Source organism: Polyergus mexicanus, unplaced genomic scaffold (genome assembly GCF_030449975.1).
Source record: "Polyergus mexicanus isolate NDT 795.1 unplaced genomic scaffold, iyPolMexi1.0 SCAF_20, whole genome shotgun sequence".
Classification (NCBI taxonomy): domain Eukaryota; kingdom Metazoa; phylum Arthropoda; class Insecta; order Hymenoptera; family Formicidae; genus Polyergus; species Polyergus mexicanus.
Window position 1 is genome coordinate 5,807,081 of NW_027223340.1, and position 27,928 is coordinate 5,835,008.

The following is a 27,928-nucleotide window of genomic DNA, read 5'->3' on the forward strand; positions in this document are numbered from 1 at the left end:
TTTTGTAACACTCTAAATATGTACATATATATATGTGTATATACATATACGTATACATACATACTCATATTTATATAGTAAATAAAATTCTTAAGCCCGACGCAATAATTCTATATAAATACATTGATTTCTTTAGTAGGTTGTAGTACCTTTCCTTTTAACGAACGCACAGTCATATTTAGTGTCATTGAGCTCATATCATTACAACAATGATCGTTTTCCCTTTTATTATATTGCACGTATAAATAATAACATAATATCTGAAGCAATTTTCATTCTCTGCAATGTGGACCGCCCATGAAAATATAGACATATGTGACATATATGTCTATGGTATATGGCATTATATTCATTTTATAGACATAAAAGGAGAAATTCCTTCCAATGCATCTTTTTTTTTCTACTTGCAGATTTCAATTTTCTTTTTAAATAATTAATAAAAGGAATAAATATATATATTAAATCTAATCATTAACAAAACGAATATCATATATAATAAAAAATATGTTCTTGAATCGTGAATCAAAAGCGTGTTTTTTTTTCTTATGTATAATTTTTATCCACATAATAATAAATATAATAAAAATCATATTTCCCTTATTCTTTATTTTACTTTGATGATAATTTATTTCACAGTATGCACTATAACTTTTATATCAGGTTTTAACAGCTCGTCTAATAATTTGTAAGTAGTTCAAACATCATGGGAAGAAAGGAGGAAAGTTATGTGTAAGATTTCGCGTTATTTACATATTACATCTATAAGATACTATTAAAAAAAAGTAATATCTTGTGCTCCTACAGACTACCAAAAAAATAGTTTACATTCACACTACATATTTCTAAATAAATAATTAAACAATAACAAATTGTGATATTTTCTTACATATACATAGCGCATGTGGAATCACAAGCTATGTGCGCCAGGCCATGATGTTATATAGATTCATCTAAAAAGTGTTATATTACAAATTACATATGTTGTATGTGTGTGCTTAACTGAATGGGAAAAATATTAAATAGGAATCTTAAACTCTCTTATCGAACTACTTGGATACATGAAGATAAGATCGCATATTTGGCAACAGTTTGTTTAGATTTTTCTCCCTTTATGCCGCTGAGCACAAATCTAAATATGTTGCATACGCAACGCATTATATACATATATCTGAGTGACAAAGTGCTAAAATTTGTAAAGAAATAGATACAAAAAATAAACATAATCACAGTTGGTTGGCAGGTTCGCGAGCGAGCGCAGGCATGATGCATTTGGACAAACCTTTTCGACGCAAATATCTCGGTTTTCTTTACATGGTTTTATCACTTGGTCGATATAGTATTTCAATAGCCTGTTAAGCCCTCTGCATGAAGACAGATTGATCTTAAACATAATCGTTTGTTCCAGGACTTGTCAATGGTTCCTGAGCCTGTGTAAAAAAAAAACAATTAATAAGATATATCGTAAGTTCTTTTAAAAATGTGAGAAGTACTGCGAAATTTCATCCACAAAAATATTTAATGGATTTTATTCCATAAAAATTATAAAAACTTTTCCAATAGAAACAAATTCTTGAATAAGTATGTTTGAGAAAGCATTAATTTTACCTCCTCTCCAACTGTAGTTGCGGGAAGCGGAAACCTATTTTTTTCAAGACTAAACTGATCTTCTGTAGTCTTTCTATAGACGGGATTATCAAAATTCATACTAGTGACATTACGATGAAGATAATGCCTGTAGCAAAGTACTGCCACAAGTGCGAGTAATAATAGTCCTAAGGATACTACGCCTATCACAATGCCGGCGACTAAGCCAGGATCTGTTGATTCAGTTGCTAAATTTTTCTTTCCATTTGCATCTGCTGCGGATAATGGATCTATAAATAGAATTATCAATATCATATATGAGACTAATACAAATTAGAATGTTGTCACAATGTGACAAATGAGAAAAAATTTTTCTAATATTTTTCTCTGCTTCAGCGCATTCATTATTGTAGCAGAATTAAAACCATTAACAAAAACTGCATAAATTTATTTTTGTAGCAATTATCATCATCATGATTATAAGAGTATGAGATAAGAATCTAAATACAGAAGATATCGACTACAAGCATTCAATTAAATTATATTTTTATGCTATGAAAAAGAAATACATGCACAATGTATAATATATTCATATTATGCAAGAGAAATGTGCTTAGTAATACTACCTCTACGATTTGTATTGTAGTTAAGAATGTATATTTGTTATGTACATATTTATATATTTAAAATAAATAATCAAACTTATCGATTATATATAACTGATAAAATCTGTTTGAACAAATAAAGATAAACATTAATTTGATATACAAACTTCAGATATAATGAGTTATTTTTCTTTTGGATTCATTGATTAACTTGAAAACAATTTTTCCACAAAAACGCGAGAATAAATAAAAATTTCTCGTAATTTTTTATTTACACATTAAATATTTTTGTAACTTATTTTCAAATCGTTTATCACTTATTAAAAATGAAAATAAGATTTTAGTCTCTGCATCTTTTAATTCCTAGAAAATTATCTTTCAAGCTAAAGCAATATCAATTTCTTGATATTTTTGTTAGGGAAAAATTGATTCTAAATTATATATAGTCAAAAATTGACTCAGTATAAATCTAAATTATGTATCTTCCAGATAACTTTGAGAGATCTCCATTAGAACAAAATTTATTTTATTAAAAAGAAAACTTTTTTACTCCCGACTGCTGCCAACTGCAGATTGGCAAAAAACAGAGGAAATATGCGTTTTTTTATTTCTATGTTAAAAGTTTTTCATTCTTAGATATTAGAATTATGCTAATACATTCTTAATTAGCGATTTTATAAAAGCATAAAATATATCCCCAATTCAAAATTAATATCATGAATGATCGTGACTTAATAGATGAATATATACCTAAAATGATTAATTATAAACCTGTGCAGTAAAGTTGAATAAATGTTTAACATGTCCCCGAGAAAGCAGCACATATGTTAAAGAAAATATCGTTCAACCAAACTTACTGAGAGTCGTTGTAACATTCAGAGGTTTGAGCCTCTGGAACGGCATCATTGCTGCTTGCGTGGACGGTGCTACAGTCGTAGTAACTGGAATATCCCAAATTCATGCAACACGAATGCAAATAAATGAAACGATATAAATAATGAGCTCATAACATCTTCAACTATCGAGCATTAATAAAAATTAAATCTTTATAAATTCTTAATAGAGAACGATTGATTTTGTACTCTAACAGTTCAAATATATACATTTTGTAATAATTTTTTCGTATCCAAGCATTTATAAATTTTTATAATATTTCACTAATAAATGTATATATTGTCACACATGCAAGATGATTTATATAACGGTTTTGTGAGAGATTAATGATTATATGCGCGTTATGCATGTAATGATTCCTGAATGCAAAAAGTCGAAATATCCGAATAAAAAAATGATATTTTGTGCATCTTTCTTATCGTTTTGCATAATAAGCGGAAGTAAAAATGCGCTAACAACAACATGCAACGCTCTCTGAGAATATATATATTTCATTCCAATTATATGTTACACAGCAAATCTATAAAAGAATGACGAATAGCTTTCCATGAAATAATTAAACTAATTTATTCATCTAATCTAGAGAGAAAGATTTTGTAATTCGTAATATGCAATGCCATTCCAAATATTGGTAAAATCTCATTAAAAAAATCTCCTATTAGTTTTTTATCGTTATACTAAACACGGTTTAGTTATACAATTATCAATATATTAATTTATTTGGTCCTCGCGTATTGGCCATTATAACGAGATGGTTGAAAATTACAGCAATGGTTCAGTGTTGGAAAGACATTCGTCAATCGTAATATTCTTGTACTAACTCACCATTTTCCACGCACATCAATCCATCGGGTAATAGCCGTAAACCATCGGGACAGGCGCATGACAACAATGGCGATCTAGAGTTGATTTTAGGTGCCGGCAAACATAAATGGCTGCAATGCCCGTTGACAGCCTGACACTGATTCATTCCATCAGGCTGTCTATAAGGATGATATACATGGACTACCATCGGATGTTGAAGCGTTCTGATTGACGTTACGGCTTCCACTTCTTTCCCAGTAAATTTATTTGCTTTGAAGATCGTTTCTTTGTCCCAGTCAGTCCAGTATACATAATCCTCGAAGGTTGTAATACTGAAGGGATGTCTGAGATTATTCGGAGAGTAGAGAACCGTTCGTCTACCAGTACCATCATAATTGCAGGATCCTATGATATTCAACTTTGCATCTACCCAATATACTCTCTTGCCAATCAAGTCTAGAGCTAAGCCATTAGGCCATTTGACATCATTGCCCACAATCACCTGTAATAGATGCCTGTTAGAAATCGAAACAAATCGTTCGGAAAACATGTTCAATGCACTTTGTTAGTGATTTATTCCTTTTGTAAATTACGTTCGGTAAAAAATTTCCCGGCTCAAAAAAATTCCAAGAAAGAAAATAACTCTCAAAATAAAAGTAAAGAAAGAATATACACACAGACATTCAAATAATGCTAAATAGAAAATAAATTTCTTTAATTTTCTCTCTCTTTCCAAATTAAATAAATTAATTTGCATAAAATATTCTCACATTACTCAATAAGTTTTATAATGCCAACACTCTTCAGTACTATTATTCATTTATATGTTTAATCAATATTATTAATTTTTGTCTCTTACTGATCGATGAGTGCCGTCCATGCCGGCTCGTTCGATGCGAGCTTCGTCACTCCAATCTGTCCAAAACATCCAACCTTCCAAAGGATTCAGAGCTATCGCTCTAGGTTCTTGAATGCGATCTCGTATCAGAGTCTTTCTCATATTTCCTTCGAAATTGGCCAATTCAATAGTATCTTTTCCAGAATCTGTCCAATAAATGTGACTGTAGATCCAATCAACTGCCAATCCGTCCGATGTAGTGAGATCGTTCTCGATAACGACTGTGCGCTCATTTCCTTCATCTATTGGAGCTCTAAAAATATCATTCAAAATCTTCCGTTTCTTAATATAAATAAAAATAGAAGCTTTTTTTTTAGCTGAAGCACAATTACAACATACTTGTAAATTTTCTTTTCGCTAATATCGCTCCAAAAGATCATCCCAGTACGGAAGACGAAATCCAAAGCTGTTGCCATTTTTGTATTATTAACGATGGCAGTCATTTCTTGACGGTCCAGAGCTACTTTTCGAATATCATGTCGACGGGCGAACAACAGGCTTGCATGACCTTCTGCAGCTTTACAACGTGTCGAGTTCCGTGGATCTTTAAGATAACCAGTGGCACAACTACACTTGAAGCTGCCCTTTTCATTTTGGCAAAACTGAGAGCAGCTGCCAGGCTCCAAACATTCATCAATATCTGGAAAGAATAAAATAATATTTCTTTATACGATATAAGAGCATATGAGAGATTAAAGTTTTAAGAAAGTCTTAATATTAATATCCGAAAATACAATGACTTTTTCCTTACCATCGCATGTGCGATTGTCGATGAGTCTATAGCCTGCGTGACAGTCGCATCGGTAACCAATAGGCAGATCGACACAAATCTGCGAACATCCACCATTATTTTTCGTACATTCGTTCACTCCGCAAAGTTCAGCGCTCTCGTCCTCCCAGCCGATGCAATCGGGATTTTTGTTACAGACATTCTCCAGAGGAATGCACGAGCCCTCACTACATTCAAATTGAATCCGTCGATCGCAGCTTACGATTTTACTTGTGCAATTCTTCTCATCGCTTTCGTCGGCGCATTCCGCTTTACCATTGCAATATAAGTGACCTGAAATATATGAATCATTGAAAATACGAGATATATACAGCAAGTTGCGTGATTATAGTGTGAAACACAGGTTATTGAAATCTGAGACGATAAAAAAAGTTATTCTTTATAATGATCTATTAATTTTTAGAATTCTATGTCTTAGTATTAGTAGATATAGATACCAAGGCTGAATCTAATTCATTTTGCTATTGTTTTGTATATAGAACAGGCCGCTATCGATTAATGCGGATTGATATTTCGTTGATTTATTATTAGCAATTTTAATTTAATAATGATCGTAAGCAATTTATATAAGTACCCGAGATACAAGAACGTCGATCTTCGCATTGAAATTGATCAGATCTGCAGGTAACATTGTGACATCTCTGTGGAGATTCGTCCGCACCATTCGGACAATCCTTCTCACCGTCACATACCCATGTCTGATGGATGCAAGTAACGCCATCGTCGCAATCGAACTCCTTGTCGCAATGGCTAATTCTCTCTTTATTCGCAGATTCCTAAAAAAAATAAATTTCACAAAGAGAGATATAAGATATGTGCATTATATAAACTACATCACTAATATTTTTCGTTCTTTCTTTATTTTCAATGTTGAAACAACTTCATAAAGTTTGATACTTCAGTGAGATTAATACAAGGACGAAGTACCTTGCATCCTATTTCATCGGATCGATCGGGACAATCATAATCGCCGTCGCATCTCCATCGCGAAGTTATGCAATAATTCTCGGAACACGCGAAATCAGTGCCAGGATTACAAGTTGTCGGCCCACAAGCTTTCTCGTCGCTGTTATCCCCACAATCGTTATCGTTGTCGCACACCCAGAGCTGCTGGATACAGTGCTTGTTCGCACAAGTAAATTCATCAGACCGGCAAGTGTCGTCTGGGAGCAAAAGATTTTTTTTATGTGAGAAAAAATGCAACCACATAATTTATTTACAACAAAAATTTTCTTTCTTTAAGTGAAACATTAATATTTATACACAAGTAGACATTTGATCAATATAAAAACACGAAGCTTATTGAAATAAATGATTGAGATAGCAATTGCGGATATTTATGATCACTAACTTTTCTTAATGAGCATATCTAAAAAAGGAAAACTCGTTACAATGAATGAAAAAGCCAAAATTAACTTTTTTCTTCAAAGATAGTAAGTACGTAATAATATTCATAACGATTAAAAAAAGAAAGATTATACGATAATTATAAAGTAACACGAAGCTGTATTATAACGTAGCTATACCCAATATATATAGTCTAGAATTCAATAATGTCTTAATATAGCGCTCTTTCTCTTTAGCTCTCCAATACTTATACTATGAATTCAAAACTTAATAATATCAGTTAATCCGATAACCTCTCGTGATAATGTGCATCTCTTTATTTAATTCCGCAATAGCTCTTTAAACTTTTTGTAAAAAAATATTATACCGTTTTGATTAAGTCTTCATCTAATGGTAAAAAAATTCTCTCTTATAATTAGTGAAAGTTTTGAATTTGAATGTGTCAGTATATTTAATCTATTTTTAAATATTATGTAATATATAGTAATTTTAATAATATCTATATAATTCTTCCAAAACAAAATTTTCTCCAGATCCAATCTTATTTATTGTGAAATATATAATACTATTTTAAAAACAGTACAAAACTTTCCGAATTTTAAGCAGGTCATATTGGGTATAGGTATTTTACTATTAATTATCTTAATATATACACTGAGAAAAAAATCATTAACTTAACTAAATGCGTTTAATTGGTTATTATTTCTTTAGTTGAAATATTTAAATATTTAACTCTTAAATATGTGACGTATTGGCCTTTATTACTTAATTTTTTTCAGCTAAAGATAACCAACTAAACGCATTTAGTCAAGTTTACGACTTTTTCCTCAATGCAAAAAAATAGATCATTGGCTGAAAAACAAATTATATGTTAACATTACAGCTTTCGCATATCAACATATAGCAATGATGCAAAGAATCTACGTCAGGATAAAAACGATATAGACGAGCAAATTTAACGTAACAACTTGTGCACAAGTAGATTAATTAAATGAATCGGGTTTGTGTAAGAGCAAAAACCTTTTTTTTTTATTATTATTATTATTATGCTGTTGCGAGTTATATAATCTTGTACTTTCGATTTCCATAGGGAATTAGTGGTTTGAGTAGATAGCTACTCGTAATTTCAAGCAGGATAATTATCTCCCTCTCGATGTACGATACGACTCAACATTTAATAAAAAAATCTACCGATTAAATTGTACTCTCAAGTATTCCAATCGGAAATTTTATAATTAAAAAAGAAACAAGATAATAAGTGCAATAAAATACTTACGGTTATCATCAAAGGTATATGAAGAAAATAAAATATAGAATTACAGAGTACAACATTGGATTGCGGATAATATCTTTCGACTCGACAATATCTTTCTTTAGATAAACTCATTTTTGTGTCAATTCAATAATTATGAACGAATAAAATTGGACATATCGGATCAAAATATTAAAATTATTTAAGGAACATTATCAACGATTTTTTGACTTTATATAATTACTTGTATTTAAATTTTCCACGTTGTATGGTTAATATTTCTATCCACTATCCATTATTGTAAATCTTAATATTATTGACCGGCAAAGTAGCAAGGAAAGTCAAATCAATGCGGAAATAGCAATGACGAATGAATGCGATAATTGTCTTCGTAAAAATATAAGTAACGCAACTTGTGCAACCTATTTTAAAATAAGATAAGACTTGGGAATGTGACGTAATATGTGCAATTCATTTACAGAAAGTGTGCAATTTGCAACGCAGCTTAAAGCACGACTACGACTATTTTATAACATTAAAATTTTCTTTCGCTATATATTCGTATTTTATAAATCCCTTTACTTAAGCACCTTCACCAACCTTCACCAATAAAAAGCGATTTTATTTTTTCCGAGAAAATACAATATTACTCGATCATCGATTTAATTATCTGACACAATTATTTTCGATTAAAATTATCGTTAAATTTATAATGTTTATACGCTCGACAATGTCCTTCGTCCACTTGATATTTAAGATCTTATAATTGCTGTCAATTTCACAACTTTAATATATAATTGTTATAATTTTCACAGTATTTTATAATTAAATTTACTTGTCCTTTTTAAAAATTTAGATGAATCTTTAAATTAAACTTTTGACATACAAAAAATAACTTGAGATTCTTTTTCTGCTTATTTATTTAAAAAGTTGCGACATATATACATTGCTCAAAGTATCAGAAATATGTATATGTACGATATATTTTACAGAATTGCATGCGTCAGTATACAATTAATAATCCATACATATAAATATCCATACCATCCATATCCATACATAAAATGAAAAGATTTTGACTATTCGTCTCTTATGTAATGTGCAAGATATAAGATAAAACATATAGAGCTCGAAAAGAGAAATAACAAAATGCAAGAGTACGGAAAAGATAGCCCGCATGCAGAAGCTTACTGCACTCAGCCTCGTCTGAACCGTCCGAACAGTCTGGGTTGTCGTCGCACATCCATGTTAACGCCACACACTCACCATTTCCCGAATGGCATGTAAATTGTTCCGGCGTACAGCTCTTGGATCCTAGACAAGATGACAATTGCGTTGGACTACTTTTGAACGCGAATGTACGATGCACTCGTTTGAGATTTGGATTGTTGTTCTGTATCTAATCGTATGCTCCATATATATTTTTTCAGTTACACTCCGTATAATTAAAACTAATTTTATGTAAATCATATTTATAACTTCACATTTTCAAAATAAAAATGTGATTAATCCAATATTGATTTTCTTGGAATTAGCATAGTTTAAAATGTACGTTCTTAATTTGTTATATAACATATGCATGTTTATAATCCTCTGCACACGCGCGCGTATAAATTTAGCTCGATTTTGAAAATTCATATCTTTAATGAAAGATTTCAATAATTAAATAGTATGTGCGCAAAACAACGGCATATAAAAACATTATAAACACAAATTCTACCTTTTAGTTATCAAGATAGATTTAAAAGGCGATTGTTATGTTTCACAATATAAATTTTTTCTACATTTATCGCATCACCGAATCCATTGATTAATATCTTCTTTTAGCCTTTATTAATACCTTTCACCGATTAATATATTTACGCATGCCATTAATGAATCCAAAACCTTCTAAAATTTTGTCATGTCACAAGCGATAGAACGTATCAAATACAAGGATGTAATCTGCGATACTGCAATTTGCGCTTTGTCGTTTGTTCTGTAGCTTTTCCGGCTGATCTCCTCCTTGGCTGCTTTCCGGTAATACCTATGCTAAGATACTTATCCACGCGACTTACTATGACAATTCTTCTCGTCTAAACCATTGGTGCAATCTGTCTGGTGATCGCACAACCAGGTCTTCGGGATGCACTCGCCCGGGCTGCACTGGAACTCCGTTTCGCTGCACGGTATCGCTCCTTTTTTTGATTCAATATTTTCGATTAACGTCTTTTAGGACAAACGTACAATTTAGAAGATTTAAGTTTCACGTTTTGTGAATGCTAATGAATATTGCACTACATCGCAATATATATATATATATAAAAATATATCTTAGTTTGTCTTGGAATATTGATAATTTGCTAATGTAACAGATAAAATATTAATATCAGAAATAAAGCGTCAATGTTTACACACTATCAATGACACTTGGCAACAAAACAGTCCGCTCTTTGACACTTGATGCATTAGCGTGCCATTGTTTTCAGATTCAAATTGGAATAAAAGAATTACACACGTTGCGATCACGTTTCACATGTAACAGAACAGTGTTGGCGTTGAGGCAATTCCTCATTTTATAAAATAATGCTATAAACACTTATATAACAATTTTTGTATAATTTTAAATCGATTCTTATCTGTAAAAATATTGAAAGAATTCGTCAGTTACCCTGAAACATTTTCATTTTCAACATATCATATATCTTTGTAACTAATCTTCAAATTAAAATGTTATTGAGATGTAAATTTAATCTAAAATTAAATGAAAATATAATTTTTATTATCTATTAAATCTATTAAAAATACCTATTAGAAGTAAACTAATTCATTAAATCGTTGTTTACTAAATAAACAGAAAATAGAAGTGAATAGAAAAACAATAGATATTAAATACATATACACAATTCTTATATATATGTTCCCTTGAAAGGCTATCGTTTTTCTATTAAAATTATAATATATATAATGTCACAAATGAAACTCGATGAAACTCGATTGCGTCTCTCTACTTTATAATGTAAGAGGATTTTTAATAATCTGCAACGTAATTTACATCATAATTGAAATGCACGCATAATTATATCGGTCAAAAGGGCTTTGCGTCAGCACATGCGCTAATTAATATTAAACGCACATTCCACTACGTAATTATGATCGCCTTCACAACCTTCAAGGATCGATGGGATACAATTAAACTAATCGATTATCATCAATACTAGTCTCATATGCCTCATGGTATACCTGACGGAAATATGCAAATATATACAATAATCGTTTAAAATGACTAGCGATTTACAATTCTAATTAAACAGTGCACATTTTAATATCCACAAGGATTTCATCAGATAATCGAGTAATAATATTAAAATTGCGAATCTTTGAAAAATAGAAGGTGCCCTTATTACTGGAGAATAAACTGTATATCTCAGTACACTTTACCTGCGTGAAACCGGTCTTCAAAGTTGCACTTTCACATACCAAAACCTTTTACAGTCGGGATGCACTATATTCGATTAAATACTTATTCTGTGTGTCAGATAATATAACAATGTATATTGGTCATATCATTTATAAGAAACTAGTAAACTTTCAAGTCTCTCGATATTTTCAAACAGTGTTGTAGTTTATAATTAGTAAAATAAAAAAAAGATACGATGTTGCACGAGAATAAAATACATAATATTATTCTTATAAAATATTCAAAAATGTTTTTGTCTTTTCGCCCTGCTTTTATAAAGCGTAATTAATAGGTTTTCATAGAGACGCGTAAATTACGAGTTTTATGTTCTTGTAAATAGATGTATACAAAGCGTTTCTCAAAGTAAGTGTTTATTTTATTGGCATAGGAGTGGAAAAATATTATAATTTCGTATCTACCTTACTTTAATAAATATTTAATCTGCGACGTAGAGTCAACTTGAATATATTAGCTTAAATATAAATCAGTAACTTAATTAAAATCAAATTGAATTTTTACTAAGAATATTGCTCTTGATGTTTTATAAAACTAATTAAATCTTTCTCTCTCTCTCTCTCTTTCTGGAAATCTATAATTAAGGTTTAAAAAGATAAATATAGAGCAAAATGCACACTGTCAAATTCGGAAATCATCACTGATATCTTGTTTCAAGACTAAATCTTTTAAGAAAATAGCTATTTCTCGCCTCCCTCATCTCTTTTAATAAATATTATAAATTAAGCAGAACCGAGTATTAAATAAAAGTATATTTACACGTGGTGTAACGCGAAAAAAAAAATGCTACTTACTGCAGATAGCAGGATCCTCATCGTCGCCATCCGGGCAATCTCGGTCGCCATCGCAATGCCATATATTCGGTATGCATCTGCCGTTGGTGCACTTGAAGTCTGAATCCTTGCATTCCTGAGCATCTGAAATGTTCATATGGGAATGAGCGACGGCGCCGATCGGGATGATAATCGCGCACGCGAGCTGCAACAGGATGCACGTGCACCGGAATGCGTCTAAGAGGCGCATTGAACTTCTGCCGCGGACTTGCATGATCGCGAGAGAGGTCTTATATATCGTCTGCTACGTACAGGTTGCACCGTGCGAAACCGCGGCTATGGTACACTCGAAAAAATCTCAATGTCTTAATCAGAAATTTTAATCTTCAGACGTCATTTCAATGCACCAAAGAGATCTTCGAACGAGACTCTTTCGCAATGATGATCTCCGCATGAGTCTATAAGAGTATCACTGGTGTAGTTGTGGCGAAATCTCATCGACTTAGATATAAGAAAATGTTCGCTATTTAAATTTTCGATACGTTAGAATTATCGGAGCACTTAAAGAAGAACTCGCCAATCGGCGCTATTACTTTATCGGAGTTTCGAAACTCCAGCAAGTATAACGCGAACGAACGGATTACAGCTCCTGGATCAGCAACTGGCACGACGATACGTTCGCTATAGTAGCCACGAATTCTGTAAGGCCGCAGCTTGGCAAAGGGGCCTCTATATAAGGGGCTTGGCACACATGCGGTGGTGGCGGCAGCAAAAGAAGAAGAAGGAGATACAAACACGAATCAAAGCCGTGATTGTTGATTCTTATAGTGCGTGTAACACGTTTCTTACGTTTTCCTGATTTGCGTGGGGAAATGATATACATATATATATGCTTAATAGTGCGAGCTCTTTCATCGGTCCGGACTATCTCAAGAAGAAATCTGTGAAATGTAAAATAAGGCTATTTTTTTAAATAATTAAAATTTATTAATTAAATAATAATTTTAGATATTACGAGAATCTATATTACGAAGCTCTTATTTTATTAACGCTATCAAGTATAAATAAAAAAGAATTTCCCTTTAAAATAAAATATTGTTACGTACATACATAGCGGTCACACAATACCAAAGTACTTTAAGTGGTGCAAATATAAAGAATTAAATTATCTACATGTTCGAAACTAATTGAAATATGCAGCGCCAAAACTCAAGTTAATTTAATATTTTCGGCTCAATATATACAATTGTAAAAACATGACAATCCTGGCCGTTTCTCATTCTACAGAGAATAAGACCTGAATTCCTTTGGAAAGTGGAAAAAAATTGTAACGTGTTCTTAGTTACGCTTGTTCGTTAATTCTGTTTTAATTTGTTCGCATAATACTTTGAAAATCGTGCTCATTTATCAATCTTTGTTTTAACAAGCTTTCCGAAACTGTTGAATATGTATATGTATGTTAATTTACCGCTCTGCTTTCATCAATTGTAATATTTTTTCTCTTGTAATATTTTTCTACATTATGCAATATTATTTTGCAAAAGAGTAATATTATACTTTTATTTTAAACATAAATAATAGCAAATATATATATCAAATAATATATGTATCCATTATTTAATCTAACGTAAGTGCTCGAAATATTATACGTTACAAGAAAGCCATACAACTATCTTGTTTCAAATAATTTTGCGAGTGCAAAACTTGCAAATTTATACGGCTGCATACATGGGTAAAAATTACCATGATATTTCCACGATTACATCCATTTTACTACTGTTACTATTTTTACATTTGATACGCATTTTGTTGATACGCATTATCAAAGAATTAAAATCCGAATATTCTGTGTGTAAATATACCAAAGAAATCTGGACAAAAAATCGTCATGCATGAATTTATAAAATATATAGTATCAGTAGTTACTTATCAAGCGTTTTCTTGAAACGCACATACGACATAACGCGAACTGTGCATAATGATAACACGAGGATGGCATCGATAACGCGCGCGGTCACTCATTGACACAAAAATACGAGAAATAGCACAACGGGCGATAGCATCGAACTCCAAAAAGATATCAATATTACAACATATAGACGAAAACTTTTAATTAATTGAGCTTAAAAATTATTTATCATCGCATATTTCTTGATTCAAAATGAAAAAAAAATCATAGTAACAATCATATTTCTCTCTTCCCTCTTTTATGTTTTTATTATTTTATTAAGGATATTAAACACAAACACAAACACAAACACACACACACACACACACACACACACACACACACAGAAAAAGAGAGATTACATACAGAGTATTCTATAAGAAACAAATCTCTTAAATAGATTCTTTGGAAATAATATGTTCTCTAGTAACAATCTCTGGTTCTAGAAATCTTTTTTTAAACACAAAAAGATATTGTTGATTTATATTAATAGATATTTAATATTATTATAATAATTTAATGTTAATATTATAATATGATTATCTTTTTTTAGATATTAATTGACAACAAGCTTTTTATTAATCTCAAGCTTCAAAGAATATAGATAATTAAGCATATACTATTTTTTTTGCAAAAATTTTTTTAATGATGAAGAATTGTGGCATAATAATATATAACAGTACAATATATAAAATTTAAAAATATTATACAAAATATTTACAGAATTATCGTATCTTTAAAATAAAAATACTCCGAACAACGTTGTTATTAAAACTTGAAAAAAATTTCTTTCAAATATTTCTGTTTAAAAAAAACTTTACTTAAAATCATGTGTAGATCAATCAAAAATGGTAATACTGCTTTTGATCAAACAACTAAAGATGATCGAAGACTTGAGTAACGCTTCGTTTGCAGAAACATGATTCTGAGATATTTGCATCTAAAGCTTTTGGCACACCGAATGTGGATGAATGAATGCCATCGTTCTGAATAATCAATATGCAATATAAAATAGAATACACAATATTCAATATAAATATATGAAACATGCAATCCATGTATACAATGGCATAGGGTCGACTCGTTACTCCATTCTGTGTTCTCTCGTTCATTTTTATTTATTTAAGAATTCGTTGATAATATATGTCGTGACATATAACTTTTTTTAAATAAAAATATCTACAATATAGTTGACTACTTTAATCAATTACTATTTCAAGAATAAAAAAAAAAAAAAAATAAAAAAAATATATTCCTATCAGAATTCCAAACATTTCTCTTTGAAAAATATCGATTATTTAAAGTCAATATAATTGAGAAATCGTTTTTGCGATTGCTGTGAATATTGTACGTGGGTATATAGCATGCCCATATTGTATATTCATAATAACTAAATGTTGGATCTCGAGATGAAGTACAGCATTCAAATATAATTTAAAAGCAGGGAAATTTTAACATACATACATACACACGGAATGAATATCTTCTTTATTTACGACTACAATTGACCGACGAAAAATTATTATTTTTTTTTTTTTGCTTTTGTAAAAAAGATTGAACAATTGATATAATACGCACGAAACAGTAATTTCGACCTGAATACAAAAATAAACATCGCGCAATATAAAAAATTAATTAAAAATTAATATCAAAAATTAATTATGATTTCATTCTCATCATAAGCAATCATTTGTATCTAAAATGCATTATATCTGTTGAGAACAAAAAGAATTTCGCGAACCGCTTCACAAGAGTTAAACGCGCAAATGATTAATTAATAAATGTCAGGTAATTATTGTATCAAATTACGCGGTGGTTATTATGTCGCGAGTTGTTGTCACATAATAATCCATGCATTTCCAAGCTGGTAATATTAGATATTAACGGGAGATACGAGGATATTTATTATTCTCCTCTGCGTGTATATGTAGCGCGCGCACATGTTTGCATTCTACAACATTTTTTATTAAAAATATTGTCAAAAATTCTGTTTAAATATTTCTTATAAATAAAAATTTCCTGATGCACTTTTATCATGCATATTTTAATTTTAATGAAAAAATATGTATTGAGTTGAGTAGAGTCGTATGAAACTTCAAAGTGATTCTAAATATATAATGTTAGTTCTCCGAGTTAAAAGCACAATTGATCAAATATTGAAATTCCAAAAGGTAAATTTGCTGCTACATTCTCTCAACATGAATTTTATGCAATATATTTGCATCATTATCATCATTATCAAGTCGATATATCTTTGAAATATTGGCTATGTTCTCATTGTATCAAAACAAATCGATTGTAGGAAAACAAACTAATTTTTATAAAAAAAAATAAAAAAATAAAAAAAACTGGCACATTATCAATTCTACAAAATTATACCATTTATAGTAAAGCTATTATATCTAAAATGATTCAAAACAGATATCTGTATATCTCAAAATCTTGCAATATTTATCGAAAATATCTTTTTTACAGAACTTTGATATTTTTGCAGATATTGATTTATAATACAATAGTTTTAATAATATTGTATGCAGGTTTGGGAAGTAACGCGTTACTTGTAACGTCGTTACCGTTACAGCTACTTTTTTCCCGTAACGATCGTTACTTTTTTCTGTTTGTAACGGTAACGGTATTATCGTTACATTTTTACAGTAACGGTAACGAATTAGCCATTACTTTTATATCGTTATCTTTTGGTTCTTTATTATATTATATCTATTCAATAGATGTATTTTTTGAAAAATATTTTGTAGCCTTTTATCATAGGCTGCATTCTGATAGCCGCTGCCAGTACTGAAAATCTATAGTAACGTAAATTATAGATTTTACAATATTGACAGTAAATATGGGAATACACTCTTAATAATTTCTCTTATCAATATTTAAAAACAATGTTTGATAAAAATTTTCGACAAAATTGAAATTTGTAAATTACAATTTAAATTCCTATAAAGATAAGTGTATTAAAAAGTAAAGATATTAATATAAAAAATTAAAATCATTAAATAAGTTTAATATAAAAAACGCTTGCTATATACCATATAGAGACTAATTTAGAGTTTTTAATTGTAACATAAATTATTACATTTAATATTGATTATTAAATAATTTTATAATCTAATAGCTTATTTTAGCATTACAAAAAACAAAAACATAACGGTAAGTAACGGTAAAGATAGCGCGTTACTTTTTAAAATTAGTAACGAATAACGGTAACGCGTTACTTTTATAGAGTAACGTTCCCAACCCTGATTATATTAATATTCAGTAATATTTGTGTACATCTACTACATAACGCATGTGGATATGTAGGATGTTCCATAGCTATAATACAATGAAGAGAAGATGATTATATTCTAAATAAATCGAAAAGACAGAAAAAAAATTTTTTTGTACACGAAGTGTTGTTTTGGAGATGACATTAAAATATGTCAATCTTATTAAAATGCTACATATGCAATATCTCGCACATGCGTCACTTCGCACAAAATATCAATTTAAAAGTGAAGGAGAGAAAAACGGCTCAAAAGATTGAAATAGACTGTGCAATAATACGTTCGGCATTATCACTATGTCCGATTACATGCATTATACATTCGCGAAATGTGTCGCTATATGTCCTGTAAATATCGCTTTTCACACATCATGTGTTGTCGCGTGTGAATCAATATTTACTATCACGGGGCATTATTACGATTATATCATTCGAGTTTATGTTTTATTTATTTTTCATTCGCCCTTTAGATTCGTTTTAACTGATGTCAATTGCATTATCTACGAAAAATATAAATCCCGTACATCTCCATATCTCTTTGGCAATTATTAACATATAAACATATAAAAATACGATTTGGAAACAAAAGATAGTTAGATATAATGTGATCTGGACTTAATGAAAAAGTATACAGTGTTATTTCTCGTGAAATTTACAACCTTTTCTTTTGAAAAGATTTTAAGTTAGTTTTAAAGAATTTATTCTATTCTTGTACGGTTTCTAATTTCAATTCTATAATATATATATATATATATATATATATCTAATTAAAATATATTTATTAATGACATGTAATAAAAATGGATTCACTTGGGATGGCACTGAATGACCAATGATTGTCGCGAGATTTTGCTGGCACTTTTTCAGTGATGCAGACCAGTCGATTGATTCCAATTGAGTTAGAAATTATTAAGCAGCAATTGATATCTAAATACAAAGGCATAGGATAAAGTTCAAAGATTCCCACGATACATAGATATTGCAGATCTTTTTTTTCTCAATTTCTATAGATAATTTTTAATACTTTTTTTTTTTTTTTTTTAAAGCTATGAATATCTCGCGAATATACAACTATATTTCAATATAAAAACAACTAGTTCTTTATTCGTTTTGTTTATTATTGATAGATATTAACAAGATTTGTCCCATCTTTGCAGTGCGTTATTGCGAAATCCCAGCTCGACGCAGTCAACGCGAGCCCACATTCGAGAGCAAATTATGCGATCCTATACACACCATGTCGTGACTGGCTTTCACCATAATTATATGGTGCGGCGATCAGTAGTCGCCGTGCAACCGAATCGGCTCTCCTTGTCGACTGATGCAACCGATGCGGGCCTTGCGCTACAAAATGCAGCGACCCTAAACGAACGGATGCATGCCGATGGAGAGGAACCGCTGATGGCGGCGAACGAGTCCGATGTAAAAAGAACACAGGATGATAAAAAAGGAAATAAATTCAAGGATCTGATGCAACATCGTCTGTGTCTAGCGTGATGATGGCGTTGCACCCAGCCTTAGAAGTCAAGGCGGCGAGATCAATGTCATTAATAATGGACCTATAATTCATCTCGCTTAGTGTATTTGGATGTTTGTAGATACTTTAGCTTTATGTTTTTCATCGATAGATATCATGTTTAATGAAAAATCATAAATTAACATTTTTCAATCGATTGATTTAATGCTTTTACCAGCTCAGAAATCAATATATATAAAATTTTCTATTAGCTAATGAAAAACTTTATTACGATTCTCGATTAAAATACATAATGAATCATATGCAATCCTAATTAATGTTTAATTGATGTTTAAAATTTAATTGTAGAAAGAAATATCAAGTTAAAGTATTAAACTGATTTTCAGCGAAAATAGACGAAATCCATAGTTGGAACATTTAGATAAATGAGAGAAAATCGACAAACCATAAGAGGAATTCGAGATCTCGGGCCAAAATAGCAGACGAGAAGCGAGAAACCGACTAAAAAAAAAAGACAAGGAGTTGGCGCAAATTGGTGGAATCTGTGTGATCGCAAGATGCTAACCCTGCGAATATTCCAAGAAACGACAAAGGGCAAAGTCGGCTCGGTTCGTTTGGTCGTTTCGTTCGTTCTTATTGCTCCTTTTCGCTCGTTAGGTAGCACTCTTTCTCACGATGTTCCTTTTCCTTTACCTTCTCTCTATCTTATTATTTCACGTCGTTGCACTATCCTGCCGCAATTTGTCTATTTAGTTACTTATTTAACTGCTTGTTTATTTCCACTCTTGTAGCTCGTGTAATCATTTTATATAAATGTAGGAAATCTACGGGAAAAATATAGAACTTTACAAAAGTTCATTACAGAGAACATAATATATAATCAACTGTACGGTGAGATTAATTTCGAAATATAACTAAGGGAAAGAAGAAATTATATAAATGATACGACAAAATATCAATTTTTTCATATCATTCATTTTTTCATATACAGGCTGGTTGATAATAGGTACATTTACTGAGCAGAGAAATATTCCTATTTAAAAATTTACAACTCAAATTGATATCCCAACGTTGGTGTAAAAAAAATTATTTCAGTTTTGAACAATATATTGTTTAACAATAGAATATTGTCTGTAGCACTTCTCTTTTACATGATCATTGCTAGAAACATATATTATGCTTGATTTCGACATTTTTCATTTATCATTTAAGATTATCTAAATCATAAGCTTCGAGCGAATAATTAAATAAGTTAATAGACAAATGAAATAAGATAAATGCACGAAAATACGTACTATACAATTCCTGTTCTTTGATATAAATTATAAAAGATCAAATTAAATCATCTTATCTGATGCAAGATCAACGAGGGGCTACGTCTTGCTCGGCGTCGATAACCTTATGTGTTCGATTGGAAAGATTATAGGCGCACTTAGGCAAGGACGGTCAGTTTTCAAATCGCAGAGCTTTGCGAGACGGGCTCGCAATCATTTATAAAATTATAGCAATTATTGTTCCTTGTTCTTGGCGTTTCTCTCACTATAAGATTCATCTCCACACTTGGAGCGCAAGAAAAAAGGCAAGAGATTATTGCGGGTCGCAAATGTTTACACATTTTCTAATTGCTATTGGTTTTCGTTACGCATATGAGTTCTTACGAAATCAAACTGATCAATTCGACTTTTTGTAAATTTCTTAAATTTAGTATCACAGAGAATATATGATTAGTGTCCTGGTACTAAAATTCAGAGATTTCTAAAAAGTTGAATTGATAAGTTTGATTTCCAAAAAGTTTCATATATCGTGCAAACATTCACGATACAAACTCGAAATCAATTACAAAGAGAGCTATATGGTTTCTGTATAATCTTTTCGGTGATTTGCGTACTATAATATAGAGATACATTGTACAGGATTGAACAAAAGCTTGGATGTTACATATAATAATATTCCTCCATGCTCATAAAACTCTCTCGTATCGTAAATGTTTCTCGAATGATTTACAAAGCAAAGTTAACTATTTTTGTGTCAAAAGATAAATATACATTCGTGAGATTTACGACTTCTAAAATCGAAGATTATATAAGGCTATTGTGTCTTATCGATGATCTTATCGTTTGTTCTTAACCGAGTTTCAATAAATCAATAAATACTTAAATAAATTGCATCAAAGAATAATAGGTCAATGGAAATACAAGTGATTTTCAGGTGATTATGATGTAACGATTACACAAAGAGCGGTATATTTATTCATGATTGTATATCTGCGCAAAAAATATACTCGCATAAAAGTACAATGTCATGCAGATTATTAGATATTTATAGAATAAAATAAAAGATGAATCTAATACGTGTTAATATTTTTATCATTTTTTTGATTATCTGATTTAACACCGTTTATTAGTGCAGTTGTCTTTTTAACATAAATTAGAAGTCAATATATAGCGCCGGAAGAAGAAAAAGAAATTTTCCAATTCCCAGACAGATATTTTGTTCGCTATATTGATATAAGATGTAAGAGTAAAAAAAAAAAAAAAAAAAAAAAAAAAAAAAAAAACTCAAATTTTAGTTGAAAATTCATAATTTACCAGCACATTTTATTCCAGCAAAGCGCTTGACCAAATGAGAAAATTATATCACCTCTGCTCACGCATACTAACATAAGATAATATCGTCATATTATTATGGTTATCAAACTAACTTAATACGTCAATCGGGATCTCGGTTGACGCACAAAGTCTCGTAAACAAATCTCGAAGTGTGCGATCGATCGAATCGAGATTGGCTAACAATAAGGCGATTGTTTTAAATCGCAGCTGCGAAAATTAGGTTTCTCTCGCGTTGAATTCTATTCGAAATCGATAAAACGTCACAAGAATGCACGAACAAACACGCTGATGGCTTGTTTGTCAACAGATCACTTCATTTAATTAACGCGCGCACGCGTGCATCGGAGGCAAATATATTTGCGATCGCACGCTTTCACGGTAATATATTGTATAATGCGAAATATTTCCGGAATGTCTTATCACATTCATTCGTATTATCACACGCATGCAATTGCGCATTCAATAATGTTTCTGTCATTATTGACTGTCACAACTACACAGTTGTAAGGAAATACGACTCATAAATATTTAATGACCCGCCGAGCAAAGTGCGTTCCGCATAACTCCGTGGCACTGTATAGTTTTCGCCACAAAACATTTCTCTCAAAACAAAATTCGAAAAATGAATGAACGTATCTCTATTTTATCTGATCATCAAATTCCATATTTCGAAATGATGATTATTACCTCTATAATTTTGCGAAGTATTTCGGTGGAACTATAAAATCTTACGGTGTTCATTTTAAATCACTAAAATCAATCAGAAAAAATATGTAATTATGAATGGTGAAAATGAATTTACAAAATCCTCATGCCAAAATGATCAATGCTCCATTCGTTTACGCAGTGCCAATATTTGTCATATAAAATGATGTTTGTGTTTCAGTTCTCATATGCGAATTTGACGCGTCAAAGGATTGCGCAAATTTACGCTTAATCATATGGACTGTGTCGACGTCATTGCTGTTTTGTATCTATAATTCGATCGTATAATTTTCGCATAATTTTCCACATAACTTACATTTGCACTCCTCCGGGCTTTCGTCAGAATTGTCGGTACAGTCATCCGATTTATCGCAGACCCACGAGATTGGAATGCATCTGCCATTGGCGCATCGAAATTGTCTCAAAGGACAGGCTAGTTTACCTGAGAATCAGAAAAAGTTCATTGAGAGAATTTCAACAAGTGCTCATCAAATCATAAAATAATACCAAAAATGTAAAGTATAATGCTTAAACACAACAAGCAGATCGATCAAATTTTAATATGTAGCTTACATATTAAGTTTTAAAATTGCGGTCTCACATTATCGGTCTCTGATCGATTTTCGATTACTGCTCAAGTCCTACTGTTCTTTTTATACGTTGCGGGCTTTATAAATTTATACGTTACATAAATAAATGAATTGAACGCAAAGATTTGTAGCCGATTATATTTCAAATGATTCGTTATTTTAAAAGAGACTCGACTACAAGATATGAGAATCGTTTAAATGTAATAATGACAAAATCAAATGTAATCTCATAGCTCATTTATGTTAATTGACTGAAGGTTACCTCGCAATTCTTGTTGGCAATAATAGAGAGAGATACTTTATATACATAGGCAATTGAGCAAAAACATGAATAAAAAAAACCACAGCAATTTTCATCTCTGCAAATATATACAATGTTGTTATTGAATTCATATATTATCACATAACAAGTTACAGGTTTTATACGTTACGTAAATAAATAAATTGAATGAGAACGCTAAGATTTGTAGCCGATCATATTTAGAATGATTCGTTATTCTAAAAGAGACTCGACTACGAGATATGAGAATCGTTCAAAATTACAAATATTATTGTGCTATTACAATTGACAATTTTACGTTTGCTTCATGCCTAGCGCTTTCACTTTTTCTTCATGTTTTTATATATAACTTGAATCATATCTCTTTATAAAAAGATTTTTTTTTCTTTTTTTAGCAGAGTAATATGATTTTATTCTTCGAAACAATTGTCTTAAAAAATATTTATTCAACGATCGCTACATACGATAGAAATCTCCTACTAAAGATATTAGCTTGCGGCAATGCCGGCGAGAATTGATGTAAAATATGTAGCGTATACGCGAGGCAGTTAACGTAATCTAAATTAAATACACACGATCTCTGATCGAAGTTTCTGTAAATTCATGTATGGTTTGCGCGTCGGTTCGCTAAACAGCTTGACAACCCCCGTCGGGAATTGTCAATGCGGATTTATCACGCGGACGTGCGCCGCGGCTATTTCCACCGCCTCGTGAATTCCTCGGCAAAATTATCGTGCGATGCTAATAGGCGCTAGCAAAAGTCGGAATCGGATGTAGTGAGACGCAGAAAACCGGCGAAATAAATCGTCTGATCATACAACGAGTTCTATCTCGCAGCTTGGTGTGGTGCTTGGATTCGCCGGAAGAATCATTACGTTAATTGCACTTGCATACTCGCGCCTAACGAGTACGCATCTCGATTCTCTCTCTGCCAGGCGTACTAAAACGTACATATTTGACGAAATCCCTCACGGTAGTTTATCCCATGTGCCTGTGATGAAACAAACATAATCAAAACAAACTTTCACGTAACGCAAGCAAGAAAGCAACATAATTTTGATAAATTTTCTTGTTTGAAATCACTCTTTATCTCCGCTCCAACAATTCCCAAAGTTTAAATGATGAACCGGAAATCTCAATGGACGTAAATCTCAAATTTGGCTTCGTTTAAAATTAGAAACAATTTTCGCTTTTGGCAACAAATACTCATGTCTCTGTTTATCATACGCAGGATGTAAACAAGACATTATCTTCTTATTTCGTGTGTAAGCATTACTCATTTTCACAATACAAATTGAGATTTCGAATTCTTGAAATCCATTTAAAGATGTATTTAACAGAGTAAATCAGTCACTCGGTCTTTCAGATTTTCCCAATTTAAATCCTCTGAATATGTATAAAACAATGCATAATTGTACGAGATAAAGATACTTGGAAGGAAGAATTTTTCCTCTTTTCTTTTCTTTTTAAGATTTTATTTAAGTGATCTGCAATATTCTATTTAAATCTCAATCTTTTGATCTGCATTTTCATCATTAATCGATATATATATATATATATATATATATATATATATATATATATATATATATATATATATAAACATATTTAATAAATCAAAATACAAATGCTCAATGAAATTCTGCTACGTTGAGTCTCAAAAAAGCTGAAAATACAATTAAATCGAAAAAATGGAGATAAATTATACCATAAAACAATTTGTATATCAAACTAAAAAACATATATAACAAGAGATAATCTTTTATTTACACATTGTGTATACGAGAAATAAAAACTAAAATTGTTCCGTCTCTGACAGAGAATTTTTTGTTGATTTTGTTTACTCACTATTTAGCGATAGTATAACGTGTTTTGTGAAATTCCTTAACGTAGAAGTCATAAAATGATATTAAATAACTAGCCGTCGCTTTCTCTCTCCATTTTCGTTTAACAGCGTTAATATCCCGGTCTGTGTACATTATACAGCCCATCTCGGCGAGGTAGAAATGTACATGGAGATAATGAAAAGCAGCGAATGTACGCGACCATTGACAAAACGAGGGACGATATGTTGCGCGTCTATATAATATTATATAATATACATCTTCACACGCCGGCTGTCAAATCGAACGTCCTCGTCGCGTTGCGAGGTTCGCGATCCAAAGAGAGATGCTGCGAGCGAGTCGTCGTGACAGGACGAGTACACGTGAAGACCTCGACATGTTTCGCTCGCTCGTATATTTGCCTGTACAATTTAAAAGCCAATTATATTTTAAAGATAGTTTAAATATCTAATTCCCGAACATCATTAATCTGAAATGCAAATATGATGTATGTATAAATAATATTAGGCATATGTATGTGTATAAATATAGCGTGATTTCTCAAAATTTTCACTGTGCTTACACAGTGAACGTATTATCAGACACGATCCATTCTTCATGAGAGAGAAAATTTCGGAGATAAATTCAGAAGATGGGAACGGCCGCCATGAAACCCTCTTCTGCGTCCTTGAAGGTGTATTTTTTACAAACTTCACGTCGAAGAAATTGTCTCCTTCGATATATAATATGATTATATGTATAATACTATTGTATTTGCGTTTTTAACGCATCTCTTCCGCACAAGAATTAAACAATAAGAGATAGATAAATGACATTGACAGTTAATTATAGCGGCACATTCTCGACAACGATCGTAAATAAACCAATTACATCTTCGCGATAACGCAGGATAAATATGCGGCTTTGAGAAAATGTCAATAGCATCGGTCTTAAAATCTGCGGTCTAATAATCGTCAACTTCGACAGATCAATTTTTTGTCGGCACATATTGAAAAGGAGAGGACAGCAAGGACAAAACGTGAAGAAAATCATAACTGGAAAGATTCGCCAAAGAATGTCACAATGTAAAGAAAAAAGAAAAGAAAAGAAAAGAAAAAAATATCGATGAGAAATACGAGAGAGAGAGAGAGAGAGAGAGAGAGAGAGATGACGGGTAACGGATTTCTGCGAAGGACCAGTGAAGCTGGGTGTACAGGACCCGTCAGCTTATCCGCCACTCCCCCCCTCCCTCATGCTCTCTTCATTTACCCCCGCGCGCGTCATCGCTGCTTCGAAAATATCTCGCGATCGAATAAGAATTTGGACTTACTGTCAATTGAGAAGGCATCCGTGGCTGCCAGCGCGGCCAGCGCGACAAGCAGCAACACGCCACGGGAATCTCGTCCCATAACAACCCTCTTTCTTCTCACGGTCGTGTCCTTCCTACCTTCGTTCCACTACTGTGTCAGGACGCACCACCACCACCCAGTATGCAGCCGCCACCACCGTTGCCAACCTCGCGATATCACGAATTTCTTCTCACCGTCTCTCGCTTGCGCTCTTACCGGCTTCCTCCTTCTCTCTTTCTTCTGTCTCTCTTCCTCTCGTGAATATCGATCAACAACAATAACAATACACACCACTATCGGACGAGATGATCACTGCTGGAACCTCGCAAGACCACGCGGTCAGGCAGTCTTCGCTTTGCATAGATATTCGCGAAGCTGCAAAGTGTCTAAAAACTCATTCTTTTTCTCTCTCGTTCGCTCTATATTTTCCCGGCAAAGCTTGTCTCTGCTCTTTCTGTCACTCACTCTCTTTTTTGCGGTTACTGCGCGGCAAGAAAAATATTTCGCAAAGTGGCGAGACTGACCGGCCCGCCCCGTATGCAGCCACCTTCGCGGGTCTCACGAGATATATCTGTCCTTCTCCCTCTTTTCCCTGTCTTTCTTGCTCGCTACGTCGATTCGGCAGTGGCGGATTATCATATGATGTGTCCAGGGGCTTCAAGGAAATCTTTAACGCAAAAATTAAATATTTTATTCGCAAAAATTATGTCGAAAATAAGATGACGTTCGAACGTTTTCAAAGCAAGAATTAAAATCGATACGATATTCATAAATTTAATTTCCTATACTTCAGCTAAACAAAAAAAAGACTTCATTATAAATAGAAGCATAAAAATTTATTCTTACACCTCTGCGATATTCATATATATCTGGATAATATATCAATTTCAATACCTGCTTCAAAGTTTTCTCGATCTTCAACTTTTACTAATAGTTTAGGCAGTTTAATATTACTCCGCGCCTTACTTCAAAACGGATCATAAAACTCCCAAAGAGAGAGAACTTTCTCTTTATATTTCTTACTTCTTTCAATTAACAATATATTCGACAAGTTTTGATATATTATATTTAACTTTAGATTTTTACCAGCGACAGAGAATGTCACGAAATAACTTCGTACTCCGCGTTCTTCAATCCACTACTGTGATTCAGCCGGTTTCTTTCGCGCCCTGTGCTGTTTCGCTCTGCCGCATTCAATCGGCCATTAACTCCTCTCTCTCGCGCTCCCCGGACGAGACAACGAGACTGCGCCGACCAATGAGATACGCCGAGTGTTGACGTACCGACATCGCGCCACCTGCGCGCGCAGATTCCCCACTCTCTGTTCTATGAACCGGCGTGCTCTCCTTGTCGCACCAACGTTAAAAGGCATATGACGCTCGAAAGTTCACGCATATTGCACGCGTGCGAATTGCCAAGTATGACTGTCAAATACATACGTGTTCCAACTTAACCTAACTTATATTTAC

General features: G+C 32.0%; 1 protein-coding gene across 6 annotated transcripts; it reads right to left on the reverse strand.

The window, feature by feature from the left end:
• Positions 1–767: 767 nt before the first annotated feature.
• On the reverse strand, positions 768–27,891 carry LOC138941862 (very low-density lipoprotein receptor). 6 transcript variants are annotated; one of them, XM_070311772.1, is made up of 14 exons: positions 27,546–27,891; positions 26,441–27,126; positions 22,734–22,859; positions 12,423–12,545; positions 9,366–9,488; positions 6,503–6,738; positions 6,150–6,351; positions 5,537–5,848; positions 5,125–5,425; positions 4,747–5,038; positions 3,909–4,389; positions 3,047–3,130; positions 1,606–1,874; positions 768–1,427 (listed from the first exon to the last, which is right to left on the reverse strand). In XM_070311772.1, the coding sequence occupies exons 2-14, from the start codon at positions 26,517–26,519 to the stop codon at positions 1,383–1,385; spliced, it is 2,673 nt and encodes an 890-aa protein (XP_070167873.1). In that variant the 5' UTR covers positions 26,520–27,126; positions 27,546–27,891; the 3' UTR covers positions 768–1,382. The 6 variants fall into 6 exon arrangements, with proteins under 6 accessions (XP_070167873.1, XP_070167875.1, XP_070167874.1 ...); XM_070311774.1 differs by lacking the exon at positions 9,366–9,488 and adding an exon at positions 10,232–10,351; XM_070311773.1 differs by lacking the exon at positions 27,546–27,891 and adding an exon at positions 27,354–27,372.
• Between the last annotated feature and the right edge of the window lie 37 nt (positions 27,892–27,928).